At 39.9% G+C, this 18855-nt stretch overlaps 2 protein-coding genes across 7 annotated transcripts; one reads left to right on the forward strand and one right to left on the reverse strand.

The window, feature by feature from the left end:
* Window positions 1-1307: 1307 nt before the first annotated feature.
* LOC126400123 (sulfotransferase 1 family member D1-like) lies at window positions 1308-13432 on the reverse strand. Of its 2 annotated transcripts, none has more exons than XM_050060608.1 (7): window positions 13308-13432; window positions 7602-7730; window positions 6717-6814; window positions 5769-5895; window positions 4936-5030; window positions 4680-4860; window positions 1308-2382 (listed from the first exon to the last, which is right to left on the reverse strand). In XM_050060608.1, the coding sequence occupies exons 1-7, from the start codon at window positions 13345-13347 to the stop codon at window positions 2270-2272; spliced, it is 783 nt and encodes a 260-aa protein (XP_049916565.1). In that variant the 5' UTR covers window positions 13348-13432; the 3' UTR covers window positions 1308-2269. The 2 variants fall into 2 exon arrangements, with proteins under 2 accessions (XP_049916565.1, XP_049916564.1); XM_050060607.1 differs by lacking the exon at window positions 13308-13432 and adding an exon at window positions 9689-10057.
* LOC126400124 (leucine-rich repeat-containing protein 18-like) lies at window positions 13392-16418 on the forward strand. Of its 5 annotated transcripts, none has more exons than XM_050060613.1 (3): window positions 13392-13413; window positions 13661-13922; window positions 15047-16418. In XM_050060613.1, the coding sequence occupies exons 2-3, from the start codon at window positions 13665-13667 to the stop codon at window positions 15479-15481; spliced, it is 693 nt and encodes a 230-aa protein (XP_049916570.1). In that variant the 5' UTR covers window positions 13392-13413; window positions 13661-13664; the 3' UTR covers window positions 15482-16418. The 5 variants fall into 5 exon arrangements, with proteins under 5 accessions (XP_049916570.1, XP_049916569.1, XP_049916567.1 ...); XM_050060612.1 differs by having other exon boundaries at window positions 13405-13479; XM_050060610.1 differs by lacking the exon at window positions 13392-13413 and adding an exon at window positions 13421-13580.
* The last annotated feature ends 2437 nt before the right edge of the window (window positions 16419-18855 follow it).

Below are 18855 nucleotides of genomic sequence, written 5' to 3' on the forward strand. Positions count from 1 at the left end.
AAAAGAACATAAACAGCATTTAACTTTAAGAAACACAGAAAAAACACATTATAGGCAGGTACATGCAGCGCATACAAGTACACGCATCCACCTGCACAGTCTCTGTCTCCATCTAGTGTCCAACTACATGTAATGCAGGAGGCAAGTTCAGGGGAACTACATAGATGTAACCTAAACTTCATGTACCTGCCTCTATTACTGATCATCTTAACCCTTTCTTATAAACTGGGATGAATCATGTGCCACCAAAAATAAATAAGTAAATAATCAGAGGGCAAATTGTGATTTGTTACAGTCGCTCCAATGTTAAGAATAGAGAATTATAAGTAAGAACAAAAGTATGAAATAGAAGTATGTAAATATAAAGAAATAAAATAGAAATGAAATGTGCATTAAAATAAAAATAAATGTGCATTATGCTACCGTGTTTAATGCTAGTACTTAAGACATTAAAAATATCAAAAATATAATATATATTGTCACTGTGCTGAGGCTGAGTGTGAAAATTTACCCCCAAGATGTACATCAGTAGAAAAAACAAGAATAGAATAAGAGTAAACATAAGAAATATGTACAGTTCTGTGCATTGTATGTTGAATAATGAATACATTCTAGAGGTGAATGGATATAGAATAATAAATAAACTTTTTTTGTTGGCAAACATTTATTTTTTTAAAGAATTTATAAATAAGAAATGAAAGTAACATGATTTGTAAAATGTTTTGATATGCTTTCATTTCTTTTAACTTCTAAATTTGCCCTTTGCCAGAAAACATCCTGGTCCCAGAAAATAATTCACAAATTTATATATTGGAAAAAAACGTTTTTAAAGACTTTAAAATCTTGAACTAACAATACCTATACTACCGATGTAAAATGTACTAAAATAATCTTCTTTTTTTTTTTAAATGTACTTTTTATGTAATGTATGAATGCATGATTTATTTATTTATAATGTTGGCTCTTTAAAGTTGTGTCTTGGATTTTTGTTAACTAGATCAGATTTCTACAAAAACAAAATTTAATCTGTCATAAGAAGCTCCTTATAGGCATTGTCTCACTTCCTGGTTTCTAAAAAGTAACCTAAGAGAAGGAAAGGTCATGACATCAGAATCAGGATAATGCATCATTCCTTCAGCACCTAAAGTCTCCCACCTGGTCTCTTGATCCCATCCCCACCAAATTGTTTAAGTCTGTCTTCCATTGCTTCATAAATAACATAGAAGAAAAAGTTATAGCTCCATGCAGACTGGCATTTTCCCTGCTTCTCTCAAGTGCGCTATAATCTCATCTAAAGAAGAACAGTCTACACCCAGTTGTTTTAATAACAGAACATGACACAACAACAGCCAAAAAAAACAAAAACATATGACAGCAGAGATAGAAAAGAGCACATCACAGACCTTATGGGATTGGTAAAAAGAAACAAACAGAAAGAAGCAGCATTGCATGTTGGCATATACATTACATAGGAAAGCATTATATAGAGATCTCAGAGCCTGGATATCTTGCACAGGTCAGGGGGAGCAAGTTCAGAGCATCAAATACTTCAAGGACAGACAGACAGGTAGTCAAAGGACGCCAGTTTACAATGCTATGTCCCCTGCTTACTAGGTCTGCTGTGCTATTTGGAAGGTAGTTTAGGAAAGGTGCCCACAACTTATTGACAGCTCTCTTGTTACTTGCAGGTGAAGATTCTCAGTCATTCAGGTCATGGTAATCGTAAGTGCTATATCGTAGGCAACTGGACTTGCTTGCGTTTCTTGAAGACATTTCACCTCTCATCCAAGAAGCTTCTTCAGTTCTAAATGCAGGGGTTCCCACCCACACAGGGTTTATAGCCTGCAACTTCATACCAGTCATTTAGAACTGAAGAAGCTTCTTGGATGAGAGGCGAAATGTCTTCAAGAAACGTTAGTAAGTCCAGTTGCCTATGATATAGCACTTACGACTCTGTTGTTACCTCATTCTCTGAGCACTCTCTATAGGCTTCATACAGTCAGGAGACTCTGTTGGTGGTTTCATGACATCAAATGACCAATGGATTTGTATTGTCGAGCACATTTTTATTGCCCCTTCAAACGTATCTACATATCAGGAGGCTCAATCATCATAGTGTTCATCATCCAGGCTCAAGCAAATTTATTGATGTTTTGTTTTGGTATATAGCTCATCTCAAATAGTTGGACAGTATCCCTCTGTTTTGAGCGCTGCACAGTAGCAACTCATCGGTCTTTCCTTTCTGCATCAGTTTGAAAAACCCAATCTGTTAGATGAGACTCCTGAATGGTATGTTGACTTCCTTCATTTGCTTTTCATAGTCTTCTTCAAATGTCTTTAATTGATCCAATGTGAAATGGTTTCTCCAATCACCTACTTCACCTGTAAAGAGAGAAAATGCAGAAGTGTTAGATTTAGTAACGATCACTGTAGGCTATACTTGTATTGAGATGCAAGCTCTTAAATCATTGTCACTAAAATCATGTATTGCTGAACAGTAGGGGGCAGTGTTGCAAGATATTCCGAAATGTAGATACTTTTTTGTAAAAACGATTCAGTCCTGACATTTCCTAACATGTATTAACTGTGTGTCTCATGTTGAGAGGATGAAATGTTTAACTAATGTTTAAAGGTAGCGGTACTAGGAAGGTAACCACGTCAGGCGTTTGTACGGTCTAATGGTCGAAAGACATACGGCTGTGCATTCATCCCCGTTAATACAGAGAAAGAAGCAATGCCTCTGCCTCATTTTGCCTACTACTGACAAAAACACAGTGTCATCTTCAGACACAATACCTCCATGCTTTCTACTGATTAACAAAATGGGCTGCTGAAGTCGACTGTGGGACTGCAGTACTTTGTTTAACACTACAGTGCTAACGCTGATGGCTACAAAACAGTTTTGTGCAAGAGAGGAAACACTTTATGTAGATGTGTAGCAGGCTCCCTCAAATGGCAGAGCGCCACCGTCACGGCTTGCACGTATTCCCGAGCACCTGTTTTTCAGGGTGCAACAGATGTGCCCTAAGATAAACCGAGTTCAACTTTTGGAACTCAGCAGCGCACACTGCATGTCATGTGATAAGGACCAACTAATCGCAGCTGACAAATATCTTTCCCTTCTTCCATAAATATCTGTCTGTGATAAATATGGATAAGTTGATCATTTTCGTGCAGGGCTACCCAGGGCTTTACATCTGTCCCACAGACAACTGGCCTATACACTTATAAACAGTGCCTGGAGGAAGATCAGCTCTGCACTAGCCTCACGTCACCAGACTCTTCACGTATGGGGAAGAGCCTGGTTTCCATTCACTCTGAATTTTGTCTGCATTCTGGTTCCGGTCTAGAGAGCGGATCCGGAATTCACCAAATTCACCAAAGTAAAAGTGTTCACCAAAGTAAAACTTTAAATTCTGGCCCACCATCGATTTATAATAAAAGAAAAAGGTTAACTTAATGGCTTGGGGCTTTTCTTGTAAATTATATTCTTTAAATTAAAAAGTTTCACTGCATTTTTATTAGCTTGGTGCTTTTATTTTGACGGAAAGGCGCATCCATCGAATTCCGGATCCTGTCTCTCTCGCCCTGGTTCCGGTTCCTTACCAAAATGGCCACTAAATGGCCCTAGACTAGCTCTGCACTCAAGATTTCAGGTAAATAGGCTATGATATGGTACTTGTTAAGGTTGCTTAGCAACCTCAGATGTAACCTGCTGCAAAAAAAGGTGCAAGAGTAGCACCCAGCACATAACCCCACGTTTTCCAGGTGGTTAAAGATGTGGCATGTGTTTGGCCCCTTGAACAACTTCGCCAAGCATCTCAGTCAGTGACAGACACTAACACTTTTCCAAGGAGTACAAAACACACAGGTTAGCAAATAAGCTAGCTGGCTAGCTAGCTGGAAGATAGGTGATGAGCTGCTAAATTACATGAGATCCGGGTAATGTTAGCACATCAGTAGCGTCAATGTCAGGCCTATCCTTTATCGTAAATACCATGACAAGCATATTAGAAAATGTGAGTTACAAAACAACAGTTATCTGGGAGTCTCATTTTGGTGCCTTTTAAAAAACTGTGAAGCTAAAAAGCATTGGGCTAACAGCTAGCATGTCTCTCTAAATTACGGTTGCTCAACATAACATTGGCCATAACGAACATAAAGGTCCCTAGCTAAGAAAAATGTGATTGAATTGTTAAAGTAATGATGGTAGAATTATGGTTTGTCTTTTTTAAACTATTCATAGAATAATACATGGGCACCGTGCAGGGGAGGACTAGAAAACATAATATACTGACATTTGACTCATAAAATAAGACCATAGATGAGATTCGCCCTGATATTTATAAAATTAAAATGAAATAGTGAAAATTTCATTGTAACAATATGCAACAATATGTGATCCACACTTGTGGATATTCTGTTCCTGATCTATTAGGTATTGAGTATTGACACTGTGCAGGAAGAAGCCAAAATGTGACACAATCTAGTTATGTGTCCTGTCCTTGTCAAGCTTATATTGTTGATTTAACCACATTACATAATAAGATATTTAGGGTATTTTTGACCTAATTTTGAAACCTGGGTCTTTGGAACTGGTACATGCCCTGCCCTGCTACTTTTTAATCATTCTGATCAATATTTTGCTTCTGGACAAGAGTAGAAGCAGACTGATGCACCTTTTCTCATGAAGGGGGAGACGGACTGATCAAACACATGTGTTGGCATGCAAGAATAGTTGGTCATCGGGTTCTCCTTCATGTTCTTAAAGGACGTGAGCTCCACAATCCGGCTGATGACCTCATCGGAGACTGACAAGTCCAGGTACCTCATGATGCGTTCCACTTCACACCGCGGATTCTGGGGGATTACATATTATGGTAAGAGTATGTACAATATGCTTTGGGTAATACCGAGTCCATTTGTGCTTTGTACCTCTTTCATGTCCTCGTAGAAGAGGTAAAGGATATTCTTCTTCTCTCTCTCCATCCAGTAACCTTTCACATGGTCATACCAGGAGCCCCATGACACTGTAGAGACAGAATTTAATGAGCATCTTTTACAGAAACACCACTATCAGTTCAGTAAAAGGTTTATGTCAAATTTTAGATGGTTTGTAAGTTCTAACAAATGTTTAAATAATGTTAATAATTGTAACTATCTTTATAGACAAATTATAAGTCATTGACTTTTGGGTTGCCAGGTTGTAAAAAGCCCCATTGGCTCTCAAGCTCTTTAATTTGTCAAGAGGACTCTCTGATGAACAGAGAGTCTATATAGACATCATTAACATCTTAATAACTTTTACCAGATGTGTGGACTCTCTTAAACTTGCGTCACAAGTTTCAATGACTTTAGACTTGACAGGACAAAATCAAAAAAGACTTGCAAATTGCCTTGGACATAAACAACATTGAGTTGTGACTTCTCTTGGACATGAACCTTTTGACTTAGAAATACTTGATACCTTCCCCCAAGTCGTACAGGGTGCTGCTAATCCGTCATAACAATGAGGCATACTAAGTTTCTCACTGGGAAAACCAGCAGGGTAAGGAAACTTTTTTTTCTAAGGTGTCATGGATTGCAGAAGTCACCAACCACTTTGGCAAATGTAAATTTATTAGAATACATATGAATTTCTGGAGCGGAGCGCGTAAATTTACAGTGTGGTGGTAGTATTTCGGTTCGGTTAGAAGCTTTTATAAACAGACACAACCAGTCTGAATAAAGGTAAAATGACATTAAAGAACATGATTTAATCTACTTACACTCTCCTTGCATGAACTTGGGCATGAAGCACTCCCAGGGCCCTGGATCAGGATGGTACTTATTCATAAGATCAAAGTAGTAGTAGCTCACCATGTTGTCTTTGGCGTTGCGTGCCACGTAGATAGTCTTCACACATGACCAGGGAAATATGAAAAGGAATTTACAACAATAATGCAGACAAGGGTATGAAGCAGTTGTATAGCACTGTGTTGTTACGTGCATTGCATCATGAACCTACGGTGGCCCTGAGGGTCAAAACACAACAACATTTCAGAAAACACAAAAATAATTCACAAAACAGAACATTTAGCAAAACACTACAATATTTTACAAAACAAAACAACATTTCAGAAAACACAAAGACATTTCAGGAAACACTACATTTTACAAAACACAACAATATTTGGCTCAAGAGACTCAAATCGCAATAAATAGGTACTGTTGGACAATGTCCCTTGTTGTTTTTTGTTTTTCTCATTCGCTAAGACACGCTTAATGAAACCGGGATCCATCTGATCTTCATCACCACCTTCTTAGCGCAGCGAAACTCTTCTCTCACAATGTCTTAACAGGTTTTAATTGGTTTCACACATTTTCAAAAGAATTAACACAGATCTTATAGAAAGATCCAAAAACTCTACTGAATTAACTGTGTTAGAAAAAGGAAAACATCTATTCACAGCTGATAGAAATTACTTGCATAATGTAAATCTCTAATGCACCTGTGTGAAACTCCTTTGCACAACTCTTCAATCAGCAACCATTCACATGGCAAGTGAATAATGAATGTAATAAAATGGATGAAGAAAACTCTCAGAAAATGTCTTGTCTGTTGTTGGGTTTTGTCCCTCAGGGCAAACATCAACATACATTTATTGTTCAGTTTGAAGCAATAAAACTCACTGCAGGATTTTGTTCTCAGTTGAATCTGAAAGTTTGGGTCTTACCTTGCACTTGTTTTCCCAAAATCCAAGAGGCACCAACTGAACAGGAAGATGTGTCTTGATAATTCTTGGAGGATCCATGTTTTTCAGACGATCAAGACCTGAAACATAAGTTCAGGGAAAAGGATACTTTAAAAAATCTGAAAAAGTTGACACACACATACACACACTTGTGTCTTGTGACCTATTGGGAGGATGTAGCCCTGTTTGGAAATTATAAATTGAGCATAGCGTTAGTTCAGGGAGGACACAATGTCAAGCTCAGCTCATATCCCAGCTACATCAGCTGATCTCAAACAGCCCAATCAATTGGAGGAGCAGACGACAGATCACATGATTCCTTTCTATGCAACCAGCCTACTGTTGCTGCTTCCTCCACAAGCTGCTTTGCAACCCGTCTCCACCCCAGCTTCTCCTTTTCATGCTGTGTCTTCTTTGGTGCTGCTCTACCTGCCTTAGGCTTTCCATGTAGGCGCATGAAAGGGCAGGGATGTTTGCTTTCTCTGCCTAATGCTTCCCTTGTTTGCGCGTGGAAGGGCAGAGAGGTGTCATTTCTCTTCCTTAAGGCTTTCCACATAAGCGCGTGGAAGGGTGCAGAGGTGTACTCTGTCTGCCTTAGACTTCTCATGTAGACATGCAGAATGGCATATAGGTAGTTGCATGGAAGAGGCCTTCTGCATAGGCCTTGGAAAGGCAGAGAGGCCCAAAAACGGAGCTCTACCTCCAAAAATAATACTGCAAATGGACATAAAGTTTTCTTTGACTTAAGTTGTCCTGACTAAACTTAAGTTTTAGCAAAGCTACTTGACACAAAGTGCACTTAAAGACTGACTTAATGAAAACTCTAAACACAATCAAACATACAGACATAACCACCTAAATACACACCTGAGGGGACGGGTGGTGGGTAGCAGATCTCTAGGAAAGGACTGCGCTCAGGTGTGGGGGCTCGTTTGCTGGCCTCAGCATCTCCATTGTGAAGAAGCAGGTCCACTATTTCTTGGACCCAGGTGGTCCCTTTTGTCCAAAAATACAAATGAACACTGAGTTAAATGAAAGGATACTTTCCATGTACTGAATCTCAACAGTTTTGTATTGAATCTCAACAGTTTGAGGAGAAATCCCATCTCACACCCACAACACAATAAGCAAGACATTGACTCAGGTCCCATAATTTTCTGCTATATGACAGTTTTACAGAAATGACCACCTTGAAAGAATACAGACTTGAGGACTTATCGCTTTTCTGTTATAGAAATTCTATTAATTTAAATGCTAGTGTTCACTCTTGAAGAGGATTAGCCCAGAGTGCCTACTGGTTTGCTTGAATTCATTTAGTTTATGAACTTTTTCATTGATTTTCAGCTTGTTTTGTCAGCTTTGCTACATGATGGCCTCATCGAGATCTGTTATACTAGCTTTCTTTCAGTAGCGGCCAAGAAGCGTCCAACACACAGCAAATTAAGAAAATAAAGGCAGAGGAAAGAGGGCAGGGTCTCTGCAGATACAAGCACTGCTGCACACTTCTAGTTGGTCAAAAGTGAAGACTGAGAGGGATTTGGTTTGTATTAGTTTATACATTGTTCTATTTTTCCTAGGAAAATCTCACTCATTTTGCCTTGAAGTAGCAACTGCGAATTGTGGAAATACTCAGGCTGTTCTCATGCAACATTTGTATGATGCCCAACAATTTGTATATCACCCACGTAATCATGAGCCAGTTTTTGGTGCAAAACCCTCATAATCAGGAGGCTGCGATCATGTGACGAGTGTGCTAACAGGAGTAAAGATGAAAGTAGTATGAAGACCTAAAATCCATGCAATGATTTCCCCAACAAACCAGTGATAGTGTCACATACAAAACCAAGGGAACTTTTAAGTTATTTAAACCTATGTCATTACCATGTTTCTTTTCATAAATCTAACCTACTTAACTTTACTTTACTTAACTTTACTTTAACCTTACATTAAGTACATATCTTTACATGTACATACGTAGTCATTCGTGGGTCGCAGTAATGTGAGGGTCAGGGTTTTTTAAAGCTCGTTTACCCAGCCTGTTATGAGAGCCAGTCTGTCCAGCCCAACCCCTAAGCGTTAATCATTGACCCAAACCCAACCACAAACCTGCAAACCGGAGCTGAAATTTTCTGGCAATGACCAAACTAATAATGACCAACTTAATAAGTTTGATTGATTGAACTTGCTGTTGGCTGCATGTCATTTCCAGTAAATATCTAAATATAAAATGTGTTTCTGTTTAAAAAATAGGCTACAAACATAGAAGGACAGCAAGTCTACTTGACCATCTTTTAAGTGATTATGTCTTAAGTAGACCTAGGATCTCAAGCGCACAGCAGATATCATAAGTGGTGTGTTTCCATGAGCGCAAAGCTGACAAGTACAGGGCTTTGTTCACATGAGGTTCCACAAGTGCATATTTAACAAATTCAGCTTGGACAGAGGCTACCTATTTGCAGAGGAAAATATTTTTTACCAGACATCATGAGCACAGAAATTTAAATATGTCTGGGCTTCAACGGATTTTCCAGATCAAAAGCCGAGTAACAGAAAGCCTGAGTGCAGCAGCGCTGATAAAAAAGGCTGCTTTCTGCGTGAGAGAGACAGAGAGAGGGGAAGAGAATGTGGACGTTAGATTATTGTTGGTATTTTGTTTCTAAAAATTAATAACTTACTCCTCAAACCAACCCTTCCAAAACCAGTACTATTGTCGAACAGGCTTACCAGTACTGAAGTTACATTTTACCATCTGGGCTGTGTGAAAACTACATAGGCTCATATAGAAAAGTAACGCATACCATGAGATGTGGTGCTGATCACTGACAATACACAAATTGTCACATGCTCTGAAATGTATAACCGTGCAAACACAAACTCAACTTCAGTAAAATACATATGATGCAAAATATGTCCTGTCCAAATCTGATTATCTACTTAGACCTGAACTGAAGTACCTGCTTTGGGGTAGGTGGCGATGAGGAGGTCTGAGGGGTCAGGACGGAAAGCCCAGATAGAGTCCCAGTTGTTGGCAATCAAGCTCCTGAGAGGAACTCCTCTGATTGGGATTAGAGGAAAGCGTTTGGGGTCGCCTGCCTTCTGCATGGCTTCGTTGTGGGACAAAATGTTTTCCTCCCCTGACATAACTGATTCGGTCAGAAGTTTAGTCGAGAAAACCAAGAACAAGAAGCCAAAATCTGACTGTAAAATAGCTCAGGCAAGGCTGGTGGTGGTTCTCCCTGGTTCTGTCCTCAGCAGCTCCTCTCTCAAATAGTTTTAGGTCCTTTGTCAAACATTGACAGCTGATTTGGTAATACACATCATAAAGTACGGCTGTCTGCAAATCAAAACGTTAACATCCAAGTCACTCTTTAATTATCTCATCCTTATCTGCCGGCCTGGAACCTGTTGATTTGGTCTCCTCTTGATTTTTTTTTTATTTTCAGCCTACATCCTCTCTGACATCTGAAAAACAATCCCTCCTGAACTCACAGCTGTAGGCTCAGTGTATGTAATTTTCTAACCCTTTAATTTTCTATGAAAGATAATAAAAGAAGTAACAATAACAATTTCTGGAGAGTTGAAAAAATATTTGCACATTTGTTTTGTGTAGGTTAGGGTTAGAATAAGTGAGAGTTATTTGGGCACTTATCTAGACAGAGGGCAAAATGACAGGTGCTTGCACCACCTGGGGTCTCTTAGTGCATGTGCCTGGTTGACAATTAACGTTACAAGTGAAACATTGTCAGTTTCATCAGGGGGAGGAGGGAAGGAATGTTAAGTCAACTTAACCTCTCAACATTTATTTCTGGTAAACGATGTGAATAAGAAAAAGGAACATTTGAGTCACAGCTCAGAAAGTTCAACCAAATACCATGCCATGCCCTTTATTCACGCAAGGTTTCATGGGGGCTGTCTGTTCATGAGTCGTAACAAATCATTAATCATTTTTTAGAAGGAGTAGATGTTTCCCGTAAGCTAGCTCGGGCTCTGTTAAATTTCACAATATGCTAACAGAGCAAGGCAGGCTAATCGCTAACACACTTGGTTAGAAAGGAAAACAACTAATGCTTTGAGGTGTAACAGGTGGTGTGTTCTACATGTTTTATTTCTAAGTGTCTCCAGAAAAAAGGCGTAGCATATTCTGTGTACCGTTCAGTACCGTTAGCATAGGAAAACGCTGGTTCCAGTTCAGCTGTTAAGCTGTGACCTTAATTCACGCAAGGTTTCATGGGGGCTGTCTGTTCATGAGTCGTAACAAATCATTAATCATTTTTTAGAAGGAGTAGATGTTTCCCGTAAGCTAGCTCGGGCTCTGTTAAATTTCACAATATGCAAACAGAGCAAGGCAGGCTAATCGCTAACACACTTGGTTAAAAAGGAAAACAACTAATGCTTTGAGGTGTAACAGGTGGTGTGTTCTACATGTTTTATTTCCAAATGTCTCCAGAAAAAAGGCGTAGCATATTCTGTGTACCGTTCAGTACCGTTAGCATAGGAAAATGCTGGTTCCAGTTCAGCTGTTAAGCTGTGCCCTTAATTCACACAAGGTTTCATGGGGGCTGTCTGTTCATGAGTCGTAACAAATCATTAATCATTTTTTAGAAGGAGTAGATGTTTCCCGTAAGCTAGCTCGGGCTCTGTTAAATTTCACAATATGCTAACAGAGCAAGGCAGGCTAATCGCTAACACACTTGGTTAGAAAGGAAAACAACTAATGCTTTGAGGTGTAACAGGTGGTGTGTTCTACATGTTTTATTTCCAAGTGTCTCCAGAAAAAAGGCGTAGCATATTCTCAGTACCGTTAGCATAGGAAAACGCTGGTTCCAGTTCAGCTGTTAAGCTGTGCCCTTAATTCACGCAAGGTTTCATGGGGGCTAGGACTAAGGTGGATACCAAGCTCGGTTTTCCTGTGTAAAACACCACATTTGTGTTTATGAATATTTTTTTATATAATTTATACCCCCCCCCCCCCCCACACACACACACACAAAGTGGACTGTCCCAAATACCAAATTTCAGTTGCGTAGATAACAGGTGATAGGTACGTAGCCAAATCGTACCCACTAACAAGTCAGTCCACATGACCATGTGGGCATAGTAGAGTCCAACGCTACGTCAAAAAGCAGTAGGTATGTTGACGCCAACCAATGGCATGGAAGCTAATGTTCTAAATGTCTTAAGATGACAGAAATGTACTTGTAAACAGGGCAATTCTTTTGTCTTAACATCCACTTGACGTGTTAAGACATTATATTTTTACCTGTTAAGATGAAAAAATGTAACTTATTAATATGAAGGTCAAAATGGACGATCAAGCTGAGAAGCCAACCATGGACTTCTGTGGGCAGCTTCCTGGCTTCAGGGTGATGCTCTGCACCTTCAGCATGGTTTTGCTGTAGGAATTTTTTTTTCCTCCTCTGACATGACTGATGTTGTCAGAAGCTTAGTTGAAAAAACCAAGAACAAGATGACAAAATTTGTCTATAACATTGCTCAGGCAAGGCTGGTGGTGGTTCTTCCTTAAGTTCTGTCCTCAGCAGCTCCTCTCTCAAGTAGCTTTTGGTTTCTTTGTCAAACATTCACAGCTGATTTGCTAATGTACATCATAACGTAACAACGTAACATAACAATTTCTGGAGTGTTATTTAAGATTTGAAATAAAAGGTGAAAATATTTGCATATTTGTTTGTGTAGGGGGCGGTACGGTAGTGTGGTGGTTAGCACTGTCGCCTCACAGCAAGAGGGTTGCCGGTTCGATCCCGGGTGTGGGAGCCCTTCTGTGCGGAGTTTGCATGTTCTCCCCGTGTCAGCGTGGGTTCTCTCCGGGCACTCCGGCTTCCTCCCACAGTCCAAAGACATGCAGATTGGGGACTAGGTTAAATGATAACTCTAAATTGTCCGTAGGTGTGAATGTGAGCATGAATGGTTGTTTGTCTCTGTGTGTCAGCCCTGTGATAGTCTGGCGACCTGTCCAGGGTGTACCCTGCCTCTCGCCCGATGTCACCTGGGATAGGCTCCAGCCCCCCCGCAACCCTCAAGAGGATGAAGCGGTGATAGGCTCCAGCCCCCCCGCAACCCTCAAGAGGATGAAGCGGTTAGAAGATGAATGAATGAATGTTTGTGTAGGTTAGGGTTATCTGTGCATGTGCCTGGTTGACAATTAACGTTAAGAGTGAAACATTATCAGTTTCATCAGGGGGAGGAGGGAAGGAATGTTAGGTCAACATTTTTTTTTTTTTTGGCAAATGATGTGAAGAAAAAAAGGAACATTTGCGACACAGTGCAGGAGGTTATACAGTACATTTGTACATAAAAATATCGACATAAATTTCCTTGTTTTGAAAAAATGGTTTTCAGCGTCACTGAATTACTCCGTTTCAGACTTGACATCAAAACACTTTAAATGGTATTTCCTGCTGGATTAATGAAAGCTGACACAAAAAGGGACCAAAGCTGTTGCCTAAGCAACAGAAAAGCAGTATAAAGATCTATGCGATTTTATTATTTTTTAAAAGGGATAATCCTAGAAACAGTTACCCCACTGTTCTGAAAATTTCCTCCAAATATACTCACTCAAAGAATGAAGTGTCCTGCTGGAGCGACTCACAGCCATAAAGTCTCCTGAGAGCAAACAGCAGTTGCCTGGGAACTAAAGACAACAAATCCCTCGTGAGGCCAAGTGAGTCTGCACATGTCAGCGCTTTCCTTGTCTGACTACAACAACTGTGGCATCTTGATGTAGAGTGTAAGTTTTAGGCTGAAGAAAGAGATCAATAGGTCAAGTGACACTATAGTTGCAGTTGCATTCAGTGTGCTGGATCTAAGAAGACAGACTCGTTAAAGCTGGTAAGAGTTTCTTGATCATGAAATTATTTGCAAGAAATGTGTTTAAATCAAAACATTGCTTGTCCTGTGTCTCCCTGCAGCAGGATGGCCAAAAGAAAGAAAACCAAACAGGGTAAAAGTAAAACCATCACCCTGAAAGTTGTTCAGAACTGCCTGGAGTTGACGCTGGATGGTAAACATCGTCTGAATCTCAGTTTTAAGGAGGTTGCCGTGGTGCCGAAGTGCATCCAGAAGCTGTGTAATGTGGATGAACTGGACCTGAGCAGGAACCTGATCAGAAAGGTCCCCGACTTTATTGAAAGTTTCATCAGCATTCAGGTTTTGGATCTGCACAGCAACTGTGTGAGTATGACAGAAAACAAAGGCTCCAAGAAGCATCTTTACTTCATTTGACCATACTCCTTTCTTAACCGAGTGACACAAACTAGCTGTTTCATACACTGCGTGGCTCTATGATGTCATAGATGTAATGTCGACTTGAGCTTGGATACCAAGAGCCTGTGCTGCCCACTACGGCTGTGACTTTAAACGACATGGGTGTTGTATGCAGGGAAGGTTCTAAGTTGCATTGTGGGAAGTGTAGGATCTGGCGGTTTTGAAGGTTGACCTACATTGAGTATTGAAAGTCATCTTGGTCCTTTGATGGTCCAGTGATATTTTCCTTTTTACTTTTGTATGTTAAGTGTTTATGTGCCACTGCATGCTTTGTGCAGTTCTGGATTAACCCTCTAGGGGCCCCTATTGACCCTGTTTCTCCCACTCTTTGTCCATGTGTATATGTTAGATATTTATTAGTTTGTAAACACACATTCTATTAGAAATATGTGCCATACAGTATAAGCACAAGATAAACTGAATTAATTAATGTTTTAATCTAGACTTTAACTCATGGCCCCTGTACAGGATGGGGCCACAGAATGATCTACCTCTGTGCTTTCTGTTTATATTGTGCTTTTTGTGGTGTACACGATTAAAAAAACAAAAACAAGTTAGCATTTTTTCAAATTACCACAAACACCCCATGGTGCCCTGGGAGAGTTGCTTAGTTTGCCCAGTTGGTAAGAAGCTTTGTTGTGTGACGGGTTGGGGGCGTAGGATTCCCCCCAAGAGGGACTGAATATATAGGGCCCATATGAAGAGGGCCTACAAACATATTAAAATGAATGGCTGTCAGTGTAGGGAGGGTTTCATAAAGAATACCCACGCACAGGGTCCAAAATTTTGTTCAATGCCCCTGGTGACGGTGTCCATGTTACTGTGTTTAATGAGTAATTTAACAGCCAAATTGCCTTTTTATAATGGATAAGTGTCTGATTGGACGCCACTGTGTCTGATAAACACACTAAAACAAAAGAGCATGAAGTAAAAATTAAAGAAAAAGTAGACCCCAAACTCCAGGAAACAGTTGTCATTGGTGTTTGGCATTATGCTGTGTATCACAGAATGTGTCAATGTTTTTATTGCAGCTGGAGCAGCTCCCCGAGACTATCGGCCGTCTCCAGAACTTGCTGGTTTTGAACCTGTGTAACAACCATCTGACGAGCCTCCCCAGAGAGCTCCGCCTGCTGAAGAAACTCCACACCCTCAACCTGGGTCTCAACCAGCTGGAAACTCTTCCCCCCTCCATCGGCACTCTGGAGGAGCTCCGTCACCTCGGCCTCTCTGACAACCGATTAACCCGTGTCCCTGGCTGCCTTTCGAGGCTGAAAAAGTTGGAGTGGGTCAACCTGGACAGGAACCCCATCCGCACTGAGGAGGCACTGGGCCACGAGTCACTTGTACTAACAGAAAGACTTTACCTGGTCAAGGACAGCTTCCTGTGTGAGGACTGCCTGAAGAGGTGCCGAACTGAGAGGAAGAAGGTGGAGAAAGGAAACCAAGATTGGGAGTACCCAATTTGATGACTCAGGATGACAGGGAGATGCAGAGATTGATTTCACTTAAAAATACATGCATATAAATGTTTGATTACTTAAGTATTATTCCTTTTTGTACCTTCACAGTACTATAGCACAGTCTGCTGTTATGAATAGTTACAAACTGACTTTTGTGGAGCTGGTATCCATAATGCATTCTAGTCAAAGACAGTCATCACTTTTATAACTTGTGTTTTCTATTCAAACTGCATTTATAACTAAAAGGTCACGATTTTCAGAGTAAAGGGTAACATTGTTAAAATGAATTAGATTCATATCCTCTTTGATGACAGAAACCTAATCTGGTTTCACTTGATTTTTCAGGTAAACAAGTGTAAAAATACAGTTCTAAAGCAGCATAAAGAAAACTGTGATCAGTGATGACAGCTGTATAATTGTGAACAACATGCAGGTTGTGACTGCACTGTAAATACTGTTCTGTGCTACATGTATTGACAATATCTTTGGCCTAGAGGGCAGCAAAGACTAACAGAGGCCACAAATACTCACTGAGCATCAGTACGTTCATCAAACAGCACGTTCTTGTCATTGATTCTGAATGTTCTAACAATAAACTATGTTAAATTAGCTTTAATTTAATTAAAAGTAGTCTATCAGGACATTACTGTAGGCAATACCATGGATGCTTATGTGTTTATTTGAAAGGTGTTGAAATAAGGCAGTGCTGATTTCTGAACATCACATGTAATCTTCACTGTAGAACATGAAGATACAGACTTGGTCACAGCAATGTGTGATAAACTGTTTAAAAGAAAAATAAAGCAAAGCTACACCAGGGAGAGATCTAGTTTGTTTGAGTAAAGCTACTTAGAAAAGGTAGTTTGAACTATTTTGTAAAATAATTGATCAAATTGACAATGTACGTGTGGTACGGGATTATAACAAAATAAAAAAAGTCACATGCCAGCCAAAAAACGCCTGTTAAGTGCCACTTATTCACAGATCATGAACCCAAACAAATTTTAATACCCCAGTATCCATGGGAATATGTAAGGCATGCCAGATTTTTTATTTTTTTGTAAAAAATTTCCATTCGTCACACACTCACACCATGCAGGATAACTCAGTCAGCCAGGTAACTTCTACAATAGCATGCAACACCTTCTCTGAACATTTGTTAAAAGCAATAATCAGTATTTATGACTAATTGTGGTAAAAGTGGGTTAAAAAAACAGTAGAGAAGCAATGGTAAAATAAAAATGTAAAAAAAAATCATTCCTTTTATGGCCCAAAATTGTTTGGAGTTTCAGTAGTAAACAACTTATTAAAAATGGCAAAAAAAAAAAAAAAAAGTTATTGAACTACTTGAATCACTATGCAAATATGAATGTAGTTGAACTACCAGAAAGCTACTGTAAAATGTACTTAAACTACTAAATTACATGTAGTTAACTACTCCCCAACACTGGTTTTCTGTCTGTTCATCCTGACATATGTCTGTACATCCTTCTTATTCTCATGAGCACAATATCTCAAGAATGCCTTGAGAAGTTCCTCAAATTTGGCACAAACGTCCACTTGGACTCAAGGATGAACTGAGCAGAAACTGATGGTGGCCTCACGAAACATGGTTTTGGCCATAGCTCAATAATTCATATGTTAATTCTGACGAAATTTCACACAAATTTCTAATAAGATAAAATGATGAAGTGATGACATTTTGTATCCAAAAGGTCAAGGGTCAGCTTCACTGTGATATCATAATGTTCTGCAAAAACACTTTTCTTGTTATTATTTAACGCCATAACAGAATTGGTCAGATACTGAATTGGTGACACTAATCTTGGGTGTTCACCTTGAAGCTGTGCTGATTGTATAGATCTGTGCTGTCGGGTTGGAGACGCGTGTGAAGCCTCCATGTTTTGAATATGTGGCTTTTTTGCAGCAACACCCGCATTTGCAACATTGTCAAATGTCATGTCTACATGTGAGTCTGGACAGACATGGATGTAAACTGTAACTTGAGTGGTTGGCGGAGGTATACAATCGCAAGGAGGTAATTCTAGTTTTCATGTTTAAATATGGGCTTTTGAAACCCTGAAATACATCTAAAATTACACTGCAATCACACTGAAAACCAGGCTGTTGCTTCAGAAAAGCAGACACATGGTTCTGTTCATTATTTCAAATCCTGTACAAAATGTAAGCTGCTTATGTTACCTGCTTTGTTGTCCATAGATGGTCTGCCAATACTCAACAACCTTCGAAGGTTTAACAGTTTGTCCTAAGCATGACGGTGCTTATAAAAAAAGTCAGTTGCTGTTTAGATTTACACTCTGAGAGAATAGTCTTCTACTGTCACCTAATGAGTCACTTTTCAGGACATATTATGGGTCAAGTGTCTCACCAAGGGCACCTTGACAAACACCTGCCTGCCTCTTCTTGCTAAGAGGCAAATGGCTCCCATTATACCTCAAAAATCACCACGCAACACAGCTGTTGTCTTAGAAAACGTCGCTTCAACAAGATAAAGGCCCTAGCTCTGTCCTCTGTTTATTCCTCTCTATCTTATTACCAGATGAAGATCAATCCTCTTTCTCACCCCATTCTCGGTGTCCTCACTACGTCCTTACAAACAATCAATGCAATCTGAAAACAGTGAATAACCTCAGAGGCTCACGTCATCCAGTTTTTACCACATCGCTGAGCTGAAGAGTGCTGAGTGGACTGGATTAAGATTTCAGCAGATAGAGTCATTAAGAGACGAGCAGCTTGGTATTGACTCAGCCGTATAGTGAGAGCAATGTTTCTGTAAAGCATGAGGGAAAGACAGCAGGATTGACAGCTCAAACATTTGAAATAAAGAAAAAAAATGTTGCTAAATCAAAGCCATTCATTACTGCCGACAGGAGCAAAAAGGGTTTTAACTCATTTATTCATCTTCTCCCAACAACCAGAAGTAAAAGCCTTGTGTACTGACACCTTTTTATCTGTTTTTTGGGTATTTTTGGGTTGATGATCGCTTGGTTGCAGCTACAGCTGGAGGCCCGTTACAGCTGAACAGTCTAATGCTTTTTGGGCAACGCTCCCGGACACACGGACACTGTCTGTGCTATTGAAAATCAATTCGCACACATGCACACACATATAGATGTGCTGTCTTTTTGTTTCACCCTGCTTTTTTTCCTCAGCCATTCCATCAGTCTCTCCTTCCTCTCGCTCGCTCTGTACATCAATCACCCGAACACATACAGGCAGGCAGAATGAATGGAACAGAATTGCTGCGGAGGCAAAGCAATGTGGCCACAAATAGAATCTAATTAATTTGGATTGCAAGGTCCTGGCTCCTTTATTGGCAGACAGAGAGGGCAATTGGACTTTGTTACATTATAAGAAAT

The sequence above is a fragment of the Epinephelus moara genome, chromosome 13 (genome assembly GCF_006386435.1).
Source record: "Epinephelus moara isolate mb chromosome 13, YSFRI_EMoa_1.0, whole genome shotgun sequence".
Taxonomy (NCBI): Eukaryota; Metazoa; Chordata; class Actinopteri; order Perciformes; family Serranidae; genus Epinephelus; species Epinephelus moara.

Bases quoted from the DNA above. Each gene is read 5' to 3' on its own strand.
- LOC126400123 (XM_050060607.1), bottom strand. From the start codon at position 9,875: ATGTCAGGGGAGGAAAACATTTTGTCCCACAACGAAGCCATGCAGAAG. The intron at 5,031-5,768 runs GTAAGTAGATTA...CTGTCTCTACAG, and splicing joins CAAGTTCATGCAAGGAGAGT to TGTCATGGGGCTCCTGGTAT. The intron at 2,383-4,679 runs GTGCATCAGTCT...CTCTCTTTACAG, and splicing joins CTCCCCCTTCATGAGAAAAG to GTGAAGTAGGTGATTGGAGA.
- LOC126400124 (XM_050060609.1), top strand. From the start codon at position 13,617: ATGTGTTTAAATCAAAACATTGCTTGTCCTGTGTCTCCCTGCAGCAGG. The intron at 13,923-15,046 runs GTGAGTATGACA...TTTTTATTGCAG, and splicing joins TGGATCTGCACAGCAACTGT to CTGGAGCAGCTCCCCGAGAC.